We start from the raw sequence: 16,988 nt of genomic DNA on the forward strand, positions 1-16,988 counted from the left end.
AACTCAGTCTGATTTAAATAGATCAAAGTTCGACTTTCTCGCCCCCTACGAGCTTAATCCCGTAAACAATCCTTAATCCTATAATCCCATAAAAGACCCCTAGATAAAAGCACAGATCTCCCGTTTCCACGGCGGTGCATACGCGAACCTCTCTACTCTCAGTCTCCACGGTCAAAACTCTCACCCGGGCGGGCGCGCGCGAAACATTCACGACTCTGTGAAGCAGATACCCGCAGAGGTAAATTACTTATTATAAAAGAAGGTAAACAGTCATTCTGTATCCCCATTTGTAGACTTACCTTGCTGGAGTAAACACAAACCGTGCGTGGCGACCGGCAGCCCTGGTGAGAGAGTGGCTCTGAAAAGTGCTAAGTGATTGACTGAGGCGAGTTTTCAGTGAACAGTTCGTTGCAGTGTTGATTCGGTTCATTTATCAATATCGTATAGCGAACGTGTGGAGCCGCGGCTCGCTGTGTGATTAGTGAAGTTTAAGCGTTTCTTGGAAAACCAACAAAAGACTGGCTGCCGAGCAAGAGTACACCTCGACGCACCAGGTGATCGGACAACGCACACTTGAATCCAATTAGTTCTAGCCGCCGCGTGCCCAAATCGACGCAATCAACACACATCACAGCATCGGAATAAAGTGATGCAATTTAAGAATTTCTCACCACGCGTAAAGTGCATGTGATAGACATTTGAAAGTCTCACGGTTATTATTATTGTTATCAACGCGACTTGGTCCATTCAGGTTGCGCTTGAACCTTAGAACCGGTTGAAGTTGATTCTGCCGCCAATAAAAAAAAAGTGTATTAACTAGTGAGCGGTCCACTGAGCAGCGAATGTGAACTTGGCAAAGGTGTTGGTCCCGTTCTAACGCCCATTAGTAGTTGCTAAATATCGCGGCTAGAGTGGTGGGCGCTGAGTTGATTGATCCAGATAAATTGAGCGGTGTGTGCAAGCGACTCCATAAAGTTCTTTCGTTCTGCTGTGCGCAGTTTCTGCGAGAAATAAAGGAGATCAGCCGGTTGGTGGCAGCAGAGATTGGAAGTTTTGCAAAACCATGACTATCAAGGTAAGCTGACTGCTAGGCTAATGATAGGAACACGAAGCCGGATTTGAATGATCGGGTTCCAAGATTGATTGGATCGCGACATGTGGGAGCATTTTGTTGAACAGGTAACTGTTTGAGGGGCTACAAGAAGTGGAGGATCTTGCTTTTCTGCACTTGTTTCCGCATGCCGTGAGTGTGTTCAGTTCACTCTATTCTGATTCAACTAAGTTTTGAGACAAAAGCTACACTGTAGAGTAAAAACAGGATGGTTACCCATGATTGGGAAAACAGACTTTAACTAAATGTCAATTAAATGTAACTGTGTGACGATTGACCAATATAATTGAGATGGATCCTATCATAAATTTAGGAACATACCATAAGTATTCCTACTTTCCATCATTACTACAGCAATTTGTAGCCATTCATATGCTTAATATCTACTGCATGCATTGGAAAAGAATGGATTATCCTCGCGAAGTCATATTTCCGGTACGTTGTCAGATATTGCATTTCATTGTATTAGCGTAAATATGGAATGGTGGGTGGGTTAGAGCATCACCTCCAGGGAAATGTAGAGCTTCGCCTCCATGAATTGAAAGCACATCTCTCCTTTTCATAGATATCTAACGATTTTTAGTCTTATTTTCATAAAACGAAAGGTGCATTGGTGTCATGTACGATTCCCTATAGCACAATTCCTTTTGAAATCAGTTGGCGATGAAATCAACTAGAATTATTTTATTATTATGAAGAATTTTGCGCTATTTGCAATTTCAATAAAACTATCTGGACGCGTAGACTTTGTCACAAAAAGCCACTTTGCATACTTGATTAATCTACACTATCTTTTGAAAAGGGCTTATCTTATGCTTATGCTGAAAAATGACAAATGCTACAAAAAAGTATTGTATGCATGATTACTGCAAAATCAGTAAAATGTTGGTATAAAATTGCGGGATTTGGTTTGGCGTGCAGTCATTAAATTAGAGGGGAACAGAAATTTTCTATTTTCCGACGTTTCGGCGCAATGTATTTTGCCTTCTTCTAGGGATCATAGATAACTGTTTTTTTGTCATTTATTGTTTAAATCTAACTGCAAATGACAAAAAACTAACTTGTCCCAATTTTGTCCTTCGCATCACGTTAAGATTTGTAATATTTTAATCACTTCGGAAAGTCGTCACTATTTGTTTATATTTGTTGTTATGATTTAAACTACCAATGACAAAAAAAAACAGTTATCTATGATCCCTAGAAGAAGGCAAAATACATTCCGCCGAAACGTCGGAAAATAGAAAATTTATGTTTTCCTCTATATTTAATGACTGCCCGCCAAACCAAATCCCGCAAAACACCAAACAGTCGATAAAATGAACGTTGGTATAAAAATAATTGAATAGGTAAGACCTCGACAATTAAAAATGCAATTTGGGCAAGAAAAAGTTTTTGTTAGAAAAACTATTTCTCCTTAAGAATGTGCAGCTTGCGATACATGAACGATCTGAGGTGAACCAACCCAGGGCTGAAAACCTCAATAATAAAGAAAAAAAAAACATGAATGGTTGTTTGGCAACACAATTTCCTATCTCTAGACAATATGAAAAATCAAAAAAGGTGTTTTTTTTTTGCAAATCGACTTATTTTATTGCATTGATGTTTTTCAGTGTAAGACTCAATTTGGAGTTTTAAAAAAAAAAAATTACGAAAATTTGGCTGATTTTGCGATAGTAACCCATTCAATACTTTTTGAAAAAAAAACCTGATTAATTCACCTAGTGGTGATGGTTCGTGCCTGAAAAATATTAATGAGTGCTTTTAGCGTGTTTTACGCCTAAAAATAGCATTTTGGCTATAACTTCTGATCCCTTAGACCAATCTGGACAATTTTGAATATCAAACAATTGACATTTTATTTATTTATTTATTTATCTTCATCTTCAGTGTTAACTGTACAGACTGGTTTAAAACTTATATGCTAACTTAAAATTTGCCTTAATCTAGTTTTGAATATCGTTCTGCTACAATTAAAATCGAACCAATCAATGTCGTTGAGGAGGTTGAAGCAACGTTCCAGCAGGTGGTTTTGCCCAAACATTGTGGAGTGTCGGACAGACTGGAAGAGCTGACGTTGGCGGGAGCGACGGGCTGGGACATAAAAGTTAACTTGCTGCAAGAGCTCAGGGCAGTCCACGTGGTTGTTTATAATGTCAAATGCAAAACCCTCTGCAAATCTCCACGTCGTTGTCGAAGGGTTTCGAGTCGAATCAGTTGGCATCGCTCTTCGTAGTGCGGTAACCTGAAAGGATTATCCCACGGCAATCGCCTGAGGGCAAAACGAACAAAACTGCGTTGGACCCTTTCGACAGGATTCTCCTTCCAATTCAAAGAATTTTGTACACATAACAGACATCACCTCAATTCATCAAGCTGGTATATAACACTGGGTCTCCAAACCTTTCAAAAGTTTGGTTTTGGAGTAGTCATATAGCCTTTACGTAAACTTCGTAGTGAGGGATACTTAGTAGAAAAGGAGACTAGGGAGACTTGATCCCCTTTTCTAATTTCCGATGTATCACTGCCAAAAATGAATAAACTTACGCGGTTTTCGCACAGACTCTCTAAGCAATATATAATTTAACTTTACTGATATGTGACAGTTTGTAAATTGTTGTTGTTATAGGGGAACTGTTCCATTTTTCATCTCACTGAACATATATTCATCTCATCGCAATACAGAGAAATACAGCACCGAACTTGTCGCATCTTTTTGCTAACATGCGTGCTCACACTGAAAAAAAATCACAAAAATAAAAAAACAAATCAAGTTCCTTTTCATTGCTTTGTTTTTGATAGGATGGAAATGAGAGCTATGAGATGAAGAGCCGAACCGTTCCCCTAGATACACAATTGATTTTTTGGCGTGCCTTCAAAAATTGATACGCAAAAAATACGCATATTTTCCGACATGCTGTGTATTCATGAATATTTTTTGTGGAATTCAACAGCGCATGCAACCTTAAAATGTGAAGAGACCTGATCCTATTTCTATGATATCTTAACAGGGTTGTTACGACTACGCATATTTCGCAATTTTCGTGGATTTCACCGTTTTTCGCGGATTTAGATAACGATGTTTCGAATTTCGCACGGATTTGGCGCGGATTTAGCTTTAGGTAAAAATTTAATAAATAAAATGCTAGATCTAAGGACGTTTATTTGAAAATTAGTTTTATGTCTATCAAAATTGGCTTTATTTTAGTTAGCAAATGTTGTTGAGAATAAAAACTACGCTTGAAGGATATTATCATTATTTTCCGGATATGTCCAAGCCCTTGTTGAATGGCATGCATTACACTTTGAGCATTCTTTAAACAAATCTCGCTTAACTTTTCGAAAGGTCCTAAGTAACATTTTTTTCATGAATTAATTTGAATAGCGCAATCAACAGAACAACATGAAAACTTTTGATTGCAGTACTCAAATTAATTCATGAAAAAAATGTTGCTTAGGTCCTTTTGAAAAGTTAGGCGAGAAATGTTGTAAGGAGAGGGACGCTGCTTGTTGTCATTTTTAATTCAATTTGAAACATGACGCGCACAAAACATGTCTTTTGAAGGACATGAACAACCATTTTCATCTTGTCGATTTCTTTGTAACTCCGAGATATTTGTCAGTTTCAGATTAATTATTTGGAGTCTCCAGTAGCATCGAGAGCAAAGGCGTAGGATTACTTGTCGTAAGACGAGTTTGTTCTATTCCATTTAAATCCACTGCTTTATTGTACCTTCGACGGATACGTATTTCGACCTCAACAGTAAGGTCGTCTTCAATGTCTAGTACTTGACTCGACTTGTACTTGTAATGCTAATGCTAATAGAATAGTAAGTAATAGTAATGCTAATAGAATAGTAAGTTGATTGAATAGCATGATGAATCATATCTTTTTTCAAAAGTATTTTCGTCAGGAATTCTTTTATAGTGTTGGAACATTTTATATTGCTTTCATAGCATTCATCTAGAACGAATAAGGGTTTATACAATAAGTGAAAACACAAAAATGTTCTTCGATTTGATGCAAATGAAAAAAAATAGAAGATGATTCTCAAAATTTATATCTGGAGAATTTTTTGCGATATATATTTTTGATGGGGAAGGGTCGTTTGGCCGAAACCCATTCGACCGAAAGCCATTTGGCCGAATGCCACTAGGCCGAAAGCATTGTTTGACCAAAAGAGTCAATTGGCCGTAAGGGTCATTTGGCCGAAAGGGTCGTTTGGCCGAACGGGTCATTTTGCCTAAAGGGTCATACGGCCGAAAGGGCCATTTGGCCGAAAAGGTCGTTTGGCCGAAAGGGTCGTTTGGCCGAAAGGGTCATATGGCCGAAAGCGTTGTTTGGCCAAAAGAGTCATTTGGCCGTAAGGGTCATTTGGCCGAAAGAGTCGTTTGGCTGAAAGGGTTATTTGTACGAAAAGGTAATTTGGCCGAAAGGGTCATTAGGTCGAGAGAGTCATTAGGCCGAAAGGGTTACTTGGCTGAATAGGTCATTTGAAAAGTGAGAAATTAGGAATGAGAAAAAAGGCGTCTCACTTCTCACACTTCATTTTTCTCATCTCACTCTAAAAAGTGAGAAGCGTGGAATGAGTAGTGAGACGTCTCACTACTCACTTTGCATTACTCACTTTTTACAGTGAGAAGTGAGAAGTGAGACGTTTCTCCTCACTTCGCACTACTCACTTTTTACAGCATGAAGTGAGAAATAAAATAAATAAATAAATAAATAAATTTTCTGAAAAAGTGAGTAGTGTGAGGTGGCTAGTGAGACGTCTCACTACTCATTCCGCGCTTCTCACATTTTACAGTGAAAAGTGAAAAATAAAGAGTGAGAAGTGAGACGCCTTTCTTCTCATTCATAATTTTTCACTTTTCAAATGACCTATTCGGCCTAAGGTTCAACGACCCTTTCGGCCAAATGACCCTTTCGACCAAATGACCCTTTCGACCAAATGACCCTTTTGGCCAAATGACCTTTTCGGCCAAATAACCTATTCGGCCAAATGACCCTTTCGGCGTAATGACCTTTCGGCCTAGTGACCCTTTCGGCCAAATTACTCTTTCAGCCAAATGATGCTTTCGGCCAAACGACCCTTTCGGCCAAACGACTCTTTCGACCAAATGACTCTTTCGACCAAATGACTTTCGGCCAGTTGGGTTTCGTCCTAATGGCCTGTTAGGGCTAGTGGCATTCGGCCAAATGGCTTTCGGCCGAATGGGTTTCGGCCAAACGACCCTTCACCATTTATGACAACTCTGATAAGCAATTCTCTGTGAAATCGCAGAACGATTAATATTTGTTTTTTTTTGATTCCCCTAAAGTTTTGCATATCCATTCTGTATGACCAAAAAACTTAATTTACAGCACTGGTTAGCCATTTTGACTCTATTGTAATTTTTGACAAGGGCCTAAGCAAAAAACACTTTGAACACTTTCAAAAATATATAACTCAAAAAAGGCTTGTCCAATCGTTTTGATGTATTCGGCAAAGCTTTAGGGAATCAATGGGCCTATATTGAAAAAATATAATGCGAAATAAATTGTTCAAACATAAAACTTAGAAACCGATTTTCTCAAAAAAGAATTTCTGAATACTTTTTATTTTTTGATATGTTGTAGCAGATAATATATTCACTATTTTGCACTATGGGTCATAATGGAGAAATGATGGACTAAAAAGTTAGAATTTATTTTAAATTAGTTCTTTTTTTTTTCAAACTGATGAAATACTATTTTTACGTTTTTATTATTTCGGTTTTACGAAAGTACGTCAATTTTCCAATGGAAAAGATATACGATATTTTTTTATAAGTTCTGTCTTCTCTGAGATACAACAGTTAATAATAAAATACATCGATATTTTTTTTATTTCCGTTCTTTTTCAAATGGTTTTCGAATCAATTTAACATATAAACAAATTTGGCTGAAATCGTCGATATTTATTGTCTATCTCGCTGTAAAAAGTAAGTTGTGCGAAGTGATTAGTGAGACGTCACTTTGCGCTCCTATTTTTTCACAGTGAGAAGTGAGAAATGAGGAATGAGAATTGAGATGTCTTTCTTCTTACTTCTTATTTCTCACTTTTCAAATGACCTATTCGGCCAAATGACCTATCCGGCCAAATGACCATTTTGGCCAAATGACTATTTCGGTCAAATGGCCCTTTCGGCCAAACAACTCTTTCAGCCAAATGACCCATTCGTTAAATGACCCTTTCGGCCCAATGACCCTTTCGGCCAAATGAACCTTTTGGCCAAAAGACCCTTGCGGCCAAAAGACCCTTTCGGCCTAATGACCCTTTCGGCCAAACGACCCTTTCGGTCAAACGACCCTTTCGGACAAATGGCCCTTTCGGCCAAATGACCCTTTCGGCCAAATGACTTCCGGCCTAATGGTCTGTTCGGCCAAATGGTATATTCGCTTGTCATAAGACGAGTTTGTACAATCTCATTTAATTCCACCACTTAATTTTACCTTGACAGATACGTATTTCGACCTCATTAGTAAGGTCGAAATACGTATCTATCAAACCTAATTAAATGGTGAAATGGAAGTTAACTAAACTCGTCTTATATTTAAAGTGAAGACATTCCACTAAAAAGCTCAAAATAATTTTCTTAACAAAATGGTATATTCGGCCAAACAACTTTCGGCCCAATGGCATTCGGCCAAATGGCTTTCTGCCGAATGGGTTTCGGCCAAACGACTCTTCCACGCTATAACCTTACATGTATCATGCGAATGAGTAACCACTGCTCCGATACTAACATTTTAGTCAAAGAATTTAGACAATAGCAGTAAAATTTGATCCCATGTCAAATAGATTCGAAAAAGACGGAAAATAAAAAAATCGCTTTGTTTTATCTGCAAACTGTTGTATCTCAGAAACGGTTGCACTTAAAAAAAAATATCGTTCACCTTTTGGAAAATCCACGTACTTCCATAAAATCGAATTGATCAAAACATAAAAACAATACAAACCAACTTGTTTAAAAAAAAACATTTTTTATCGCATCATTTCTCCATGGTGTAAAATAATGCATACATGCAGAAAAATTGTTTGTTTATTTAACAAAATATTGGGTCAATTCCGACAAACATGATTGCCATCTGAGGGCTTACAAACATTTTTGTTGAATTCAACACGATATTTTTGTTGATTTAACAATCGTCATTTATCGTCATTTAACGAAATGATAGTCCAATCAACTATCAATTTTGTTAAGTCAATAAAACTGCTTGTTGTTTCAACCATATGTTTAGGTAGTTTGACGTTTATCGTAAAGGATGATTTTTCTCAAAAAACACCATCGGATTTTTTGCTTAGCAAAAGTTATCCATAATTATCTAAAAAAATCATAATGTCTAGCATTTCTGTTCGTATTTACTATTATTTGAAATACTTACCGTTGAATGCAGCTGATATCCAACTGATATTTATAAATAAAATTAAATATGAATCTAATGAATAAACTCAGACTCGAGATCCGACTTTTCACAGCACACGACTTAATTCTGAAAATGCACAGTACACTGTGAAATTTGAATACAAAATACGAAAAACTTCGTAATTTTCAACAAGCTTGTTTGTAAAATTAACTACATTAACATAATTGTTGATATGACAAAAAGATATTGTGGATTTGACAAAAGTACTTAGTTGAGTGTAACAAACTAGTTTATTGATGAAAAACTCTTTTTTGAGAGTTTTTTTTCAATGTTTGTACATTTTTTTTTCAATTTTATTCATTTTAACCCCATTGACTTTGCCGAAGACATCAAAACGATCGAACAAGCCGTTTTCCAGTTAATTTTTTTTTTAAGTGTTCGATTTTTTTTGTATAGGTCCTTGTGAAAAGTTATACTAGAGTCAAAATGACAAACCAATGGCCATAATGGATGTACATGCAAAATTTCAGGGAAATAAAAAAATACAAAATTGATATCTTGAAAAAAAATCGTGACTTTCGGGAGAACTGCTCCGGATGGTATTTTTACAGGATTAAGTCCAAACAGAAAATGAAGAAACATCACAGATAAAAATATGTTGTGATTTTAAATGTATTTTCATGCACATATTTGGAGCATGCAAATAAACGTAACATTCAATCGATCTATTCTTTCAAATCGAAATAAATTTAAACGGTGCTTGCTTGTAAAATTAAATCAAATTTAATTGAATATCGAATGTTATTTTTTTTTATGGAATAAGCTGCAATTGTACACGTCGTTGAATTTTCAAAATTATTTGCTGTGCTCCTGAAGAAATTTCCACAAGGCCCCTATGCAAAAATTCCATGTAAATAAATTTCCACAACATAAAGAGGATTTCTGCAGCATTTAAAATCCGAAAAATCACATAGATTTTTTTGAAAAAAAAAAATCCGCGGAATATCTTGGAGCGGTGTGACTGTAAAAATCTGCAAGAATGTTGTTCAAGGCAGAAAAAAAGAATTTCATGAAGGTTATCCGGTTTTAGCGAAGATCATAGGAATTTCTGTAAAAATCCTCAATCAATTTCTAAGAATTTTCAAAGCGATTTCCGCAAGAATTCATGAAGGGAACCAACATTTTCCAAATAAATTTCCGCATAATTTCCCAGGGGAACTTTTGGAAGAATTCCCTAAGGAATTTCCACAGATGTTCTCGGAAGAATTTCCGCAGACAATTTAGGAGCGATTTCTGCAGCACCTGCTGCAGTTGGAGTTGGAGGAAAATTTCCGCGAGGAATTCCCGGAGGATTAATCGCTGTAATAAATCTGTGCCCGAATGATGAATTTCTGCAGGAATTTATCCGAGGAATTTTCTCATATATTTGTGGAGATATTTGCTGATATTCCATCGAAACTGTCAAAAAATTTCCACTAAAAATGTTGTCGAAATTTCCGCATGACCTCCTAGAGAAACTTGTTACAACAATTGAAGGAGAAAAAACGAACTAATTTTTGCTCAAGTTTGCGGACTTATTCTTCGATTACGAAAAGTTTCCTCCTTATCGGGGCGGTAATCGAACCCACATCCATAGCCCATACGTCTAGACGATTGATGTCGCTAACCACACGGCCACGAAACTTATAAGTTTTTGTTATTGCCCAAAATACGCTTAGTAGCCTTTATTTTTTTCCTATATGGATATAAAAAACAAATCCAGAACACAATTCTAATTATCGAGATAAAGAAACGAAATTGCATGCGGACTGAAAAATTCGACTAAACCATTACTAGGAGGAGCGATATTATAATTTAAAATATTGACATGTGGAAAGTCAATTATTACCCATAGCATTTGGATCCGCTACTTGCACTACATTACTCCCGCGCTTAGTAACCGATGGACGTCGATGTCGCCTTTATAGTCACGCTCGATCTAGTCCGTAAACCAGCAAAAGAAAACTATCCAAACGGATGTTTCAAATAAGCCACCACCAAGACGAAATGAAAGCAACAAAACTGTGTGGTAGGAAAAATACTGTTTATAATATGAATCGAGCATGCAATGAGATGACGAAAAAATCGTCCAAGCTAGCGAATCGTTCATTTACCAGTCGAATGTTAATAGATTCTCCAGGTAAAACATGAAGTTAGTGCTGGGGCTGGTAGACACTTTTCAGACATCAACATAACGAGCGTATCGGTAGGCCTCAGGTTCACTTACTGTGGATATAAAAGCGAAGACTGTTTAACTACCCTAAGCGTTGTTGTCTGAACCCAACATTCTGTTAGCGAGTGAGTGATTATTACAAAAGAATAAATCAAGTCCACCCAGTTACGACTCAATGAGTTATGGTGCACCTCTCCGCGTACGATCGAAAGTTCACTCAGTTTTGCGTTGAAAGGTGTGTTACGATAAGTTGTTTTATTCGATATTAGTTCTGCTGTGCATGCCTACATATCGAAACATATGTCGTCTTCTAATTTATGATGGATCATTTTCGACACTTGACAATCAAGGTTTAATGTATTTGCCAAGCAATAGAAAATTTATGGATAAAACCCATGTATCTAGGACTTGCATAAAATAAAATTAGATATGGATAACATTAACGTACATTGAGACCATCCGCTGCTTAGCGGTAAGGTGTGCGGCTACAAGAAGGCTATGCTGTATGTTCGAAGCCTGATCCGGAGGATTTTTGACCTACTAGAAACCTAACAGTTTATTATTGTAGAAGTACTTGATAAATGTAGCTCAAAAATCTATCTGTCCAGAATTCAGCACCAACATTACGAAAGGGCTAAACTTATTTTGTAATCAAGAGCTTTCCACGTCGCTGATGGGTTAAATTGAGCACCTGCACAATCCAACACCACTGATGGAAACAGCAAATCCACTCTTTCATTAAGTGGGTCGCCTGGGTGAGCACAAATTAGCTTACCAGAGATGTGAGAAGCTCTTGTTTACAATTGCAGTTTCGTCCTTCTAAAATGTTGGTGCCGAACTATGAAAAATGAATTTATTACCCTTACTGCATACCCTTATTGCTGCCAAATGTCAAAAAGATCTTTCGCACTATGCACTATCGAAAAACCATAAAAGTCGAAGTCAACCATCGTTGAGCGTACTTGAATAACCTAAAAGAGATTTTAAACAAATAAGCACCTTCCTATTTCGTTCAAATACCATTGTATCGGCCACCGCGTTAAGGGTACTTCGCTCTCACTTTCAATTGGCAACTTAACCTGGTTTTCACTCCTGGTATCATCTAACCATGCATTCATTCATTGAACGTAACTGAAGCAGTGGCGATAAATCATCGTCGATCCCATTGTTTATCATTCATTGAAGGCACGATTTGAATCATTGCATTCCTTGCGATGCATTTTCTGTTGCCCTATCCATCTAAGATCAGACGAGCGTACTATTGAAGTATCTCTTGAGAAATGAAACTCTTCTGGTTGGCCGTCGACGACCAGTCAGTCGGTCCGCGATCAAAGCCACCAACAACCGCGTGAAAATGTCGGGATCATGCTCCCCGGTCAATTATGTGCATCCAATTGGTGACCTGGATGTGTCGATGGTTCTCCACCGGCAGCTGCTCGTGAGGTAGCATAAACAATGAAATCGATGCCCTGGCATGTTGCAAACACGACAACGATTTCTATTTTCAAGGTTGATTTATTGACTGCGGTTCAGGGTAGGGAACCTCTGCCGAACGATATTGAGTTATTGTTATATAGAATCCGTTCTCAAAATAAGTGTTTTGCGCCTTCTCTTCTTACACTCTGTAACCTGGTGGGTTTTGGAAGAAAATCTAAGCACCTTTTAGAAGAATTAGCCACAGCACTTAGCATTGAAAATGTTTACATAAATCAAATTTTAATCATGTTAGATAGGATGGATGTACCAGTTGTGGCTATAGCACCAGTTGTCGCACTAGTGCTTTATATGCCAAATGGCCAATCAAATCACCGTAAACCAAGCTCATATCGATAAAGCATATTCATATGATACGATAAAACCTTTGATCTCCTCCAAAACAAGCAATTATTGTAAAAATTGATTTTGCTTAATTTTTGATGTCCTTTGCACCAGTTGTCGCACTAGTGGTCCCAATTTGGCAAATCCCCTAAGAAAACAATGGGATTTGCCAAATAAGGAACCAAAATTAAGAATAGTGCCACAACTGGCGCATGCGTTCCTATTATGGATTAATCAATTTTGATGATTATAATAAAAATTATTGTGGTTTTTACAGCTGTTCTAAGGAGCAGGAAGTAGAACCTTTCGCTTGATATATAAAGTCCATATATAAAGTGTGCGGTTGCTCATTCGCATAAAACCGAAGGTGGTATAAGTCACGCATATTGGCAAAAGAAGTGACGAATTTGGTGCGATGAGATAAATATATGTTCATTGAGATCAAAGGCGTAACTAGAGTCCCGGTTTAGGGGGGGGGCATAACCCTAGCTGGTGAGGGATAATATTCTAAGGCGATATAGAGCAGTACAAGCATGGACTGCCAAGGATTTCTTGATGCCTTTGCTGCCCATTTGTCTTGTTGTTAGCATCACTCAATACGCGAAACAATAAAATGATTTCTAGTAATGATGTGATATAGTCAATATGTGTCTGGTCTGGTTTCCAATTTTCTAATTTCTGAATCAGCTTTGCAGTTTTTGGATCTCTTTATTTACGTTTGTATGATTCGAAAACGTTTAAATACAGGGGCCGTACTTTTTTCCCAATTTTTTGATAATTGTATGATATTCCGATATCACTTTGCGACATCATGCTCCTTATAAATAAAAAACATATTCTGATAAAAAAAATTACATGGTGAGACGGTGAGTTGAAAAGTCCAGGAAAATCCCTCACTTAATAAAGGTAGAAACGAAGATGATTTGTTGATATTGTGGGGTCCATAAACAATTCAATGCAATCTCAATCATTGTGAGAGTTTAATAATCTTAATATTTTCGTACTAAAGAATTACGGCTCCGCAAAGCGTCATACACGGTTGAGCCTACCAAGTAAAAAAACTAATTAAAAAATCCTAATGTTTATAATCTATCATATTTTCTGTGTTTCTTTGCAATATTTTTTTCTGGGATTCTGTGAACTTTTTGTCAATTTGTTTTATAATAATAATTATAATTATAATTTTTAGGGTTTAACCGTTTCTAACCGTAGTTGGATGTCAAAACAATGTATATGTATTTTCTCAAACAACCTTTTTTTTCAACTTGGTTTAATTAATAAAATAGGATGTTATCACGTTTTGCACTTAATTAATTGTTGGCAAAGGAAGTGATTGGCAATAAAAATCAGACAAATCTATGGACTTGACATTTTGCAACGACAAGTTTGATACCTTGCTGAAAAATTTATCAAAGAAGACATGTGATGCAATGCGGAATAAGGAAATATATTTGTTATATATAAAAGTTTACTATTTTGTAATTCAATTTATAAATTTTCTGGGGGGGCACAAGTGGTTCTGGGGAGGGCCAGGCCCTCCCTGGCCCCCCTTATTTACGCCAATGATTGAGATGGAAATGGGAAAGTTTCCCCATACTTTTTATATCACAGATAATTCTTTGACTCCCGTTCATTTAGTTCAAATCCTATTGAATTTTCAAAATATAATTTTGACCTTTTCTCCCGCCGAGCTACTGTGCTTTCGTTTTTTGTCATCGATTCTAATTGCGTTGCGTTGCGTTGCGTTGCGTTGTAACAGAGTATTTCGTAGATTGCATACTGATAGCTGTCATGTATTTTCTTTAACTTTCTTATCCCAACTGCTTATGGATTACTATTTGGGATTTGACAGCAACCCAATTGGGGGTCAAAAATGATAAACCATGAAAGCTACCATTGCCGGCCACGCCCATCTTCTCTGTTACTAAGGAAGGGAAGGAAATGATGATATGACATCTACTTAACGAGAGGCCAGCGACTCACCGACGCCCTCATAGATGTCAAGGAGTTGGATGGTTGGTAGGGAATATAGTTTAGGAATATCATCATAAGCAAATGATATAATGCGTTTAAACAGACGTTGGGAGTGACCATGCTAAGAAATTTTTGTCACTCCATTGTTAATTGTCCTGGGATGGGGCGAAGCTATTAAACTTGCCCTGGCCACCCAAGTAGCACATGTCCCATAGATTACTGCAACAGATATGCGACTAGAATTGGTCACTATCAAGTTGCTGCAACCATTTTAGTCTGACTTGTGCCGCTCAGGTAATTAGCCTAGGTTTAAGCGCACTCGTTCGCTCACTGAAACGAGAAAGAATATAAAATATATTAATTTTCCCTTCCCTTATGCGATCCCAATTGAAATTATGTACTCATATTAATATATGCCCTTAGTAATAAGCGAAAACCAATATGTAACTTAACAATGAGAAAATAGGAATATTGAGGAAAGCCAATAAGAGTCTGTAATTTGGTTGAATCAAAATTAGTTGTATTTGGAAATTACTCCATCGAAACATCGGATCAACCTATTGCTTCAAACTTATTGTGAGACCCGACACAAATTGAAAATGAAATGAAGTCTTCCCCTACAGCTGTAAGATCGAGAGATCTTGGTAAAACTCGAATACAAAATGTCAAATTTATTTTAATCCACAAAATCGATTTTGTTCGAGAAAAGTTATTCACAGATCTAAAAAGATCTATGCAGAAAAAAAGATCGACAAAATTCAAATGTACGAATAACATAGAATGTGTTGCATGACATAAAACGGCAAAAGACTACGGAAAACCCTTCAGACATATCTCTGCGTGGGAAACAATGAATAATTATATGCCTACAGCAGTAATTTATTCAAATGTTCTTGAGGTTAAAAATCAAAAGAAAAAGTAATAAGTAATTAAAAACAGAAACGAGTTCACCAATTTCATTGTCCATATCGCTGATTGTCCTTTGTTGCTTCCCATGTTCTTGATGAAACTCATGTTCAGGTTCACTAATTTGGACACACATGACACTTAGGACACTTTCAATAAGCTTTTTTCCTGAACAAAACACTATTTTGTTTTTCACTTTTCACTTTATCACTATTCACACTCAACTGTTAAGTTGGTTCGGCCGAATTTATTCATTGAAAAAACAAACGGCAGAGTCGAAAGTAACCTAATGAGAGTTCTCTCGAAAGTAGAACTGGAAACCTTTTTTTTTTTAATACATTTGGTACCTCCCTACATAACTGAAAGGTTTTTGCTCCTACGCCTACAGATGCTCAATTTCGAGAAATTACCTCATGACAGGTAATTTCTTGACAAAAAATCGATTATAAAAAATACCCCAATAAGAAAAAAAATAACTCTTTCAACAGTTTAATCCAAAAGAATAACAATACAATTCGTTATAATTGAAGGACTTTTTTTTTTAAATTGTTAATAAATTTAGTGTAACATAGTATTTTTATAATATGAAATGTGTTCAAGAGCTGTAAATCATTGAATGTAAGATGTATGATAAATATAATTAAAATTTAGAAATTTAATGTATAATTAAATATATACATAATGTGATAATGATCAGCTTGTAGATAGATGGATGAAGAAATAAACTATATGATATCTAATGTTAGACATATCGATCAAGAAGAACATCGGCTTATTGGCATTGTAATAAATTAATATACACCCGATTCTGTTTTTACACGGATCTCATCCCATACAAAATATTTGCAAACTTGCTCCATTTTGCATGATTCGTCGAGAAATCATAAAACTTTTTTTACACGAATTTTCAAATTTTGAACTAAAAACTTTTTTTACACGGAACGCATCCCCCGTGTGAAAAAGAATCGGTGTAATGTTGATAAGGTGTAAAATGATTTTAATTAATTAAATGAATATAACGAATAGAATAATCAAGATGAATATAATTAATATATACATACAACATAATGTTTATAATATATACAATAAGCTTTGCAAGCCAAGATTCAGGATGTTTAAAACTGATCTTACTCGACAAAACGTATTCAATGTGCCTGCCACAGAAAATTGAAATTCGCGAAAGGATCAAGTTTTTTTTAGGGTCAAAAAAAAAAAAAATCATGGAAACTTACCAAATTCAGCTTGAACTTACGAATACCAGTATTTTCCGCCACCCTTCCGCGTGCCGAAAAGAAATGCGTTGAGACTCCGGCGTTGCTCAATGTGATCATCCGCTGTACGTGGTCGTGCTTCATATGCTGCGTCACGGCAACTTTCAGCTTACCCCATTTTCAACCGCATCGTCTTCAGGATGTGGTTACCAAAGATCCATTGGTTGGTATCTCAACTTAAAACTTTTCTTCTCCAGAATACATTGTCCAGTCATACATAGTTGAATCAAAAAGAAATCAAAATTCCATGGAGCAAGAAAAAACAGGACGAGAAAAATTTTACGTCAACTTTTGTACGTAGCACACTTT

General features: G+C 36.6%; 1 protein-coding gene across 1 annotated transcript in view; it reads left to right on the plus strand.

The window, feature by feature from the left end:
• The first annotated feature begins 285 nt into the window (after positions 1 to 285).
• LOC134205582 (uncharacterized) overlaps positions 286 to 16,988 on the plus strand; it is a 53,114-nt gene continuing 36,411 nt past the window's right edge. The window contains exon 1 of the mRNA XM_062680948.1: positions 286 to 1,075. Coding sequence (XP_062536932.1) covers positions 1,064 to 1,075 — 12 coding nt within the window. The 5' untranslated portion in view covers positions 286 to 1,063. The remainder of the gene's footprint in view (positions 1,076 to 16,988) is intronic.

This window comes from Armigeres subalbatus, chromosome 1 (assembly GCF_024139115.2).
Source record: "Armigeres subalbatus isolate Guangzhou_Male chromosome 1, GZ_Asu_2, whole genome shotgun sequence".
Taxonomy (NCBI): domain Eukaryota; kingdom Metazoa; phylum Arthropoda; class Insecta; order Diptera; family Culicidae; genus Armigeres; species Armigeres subalbatus.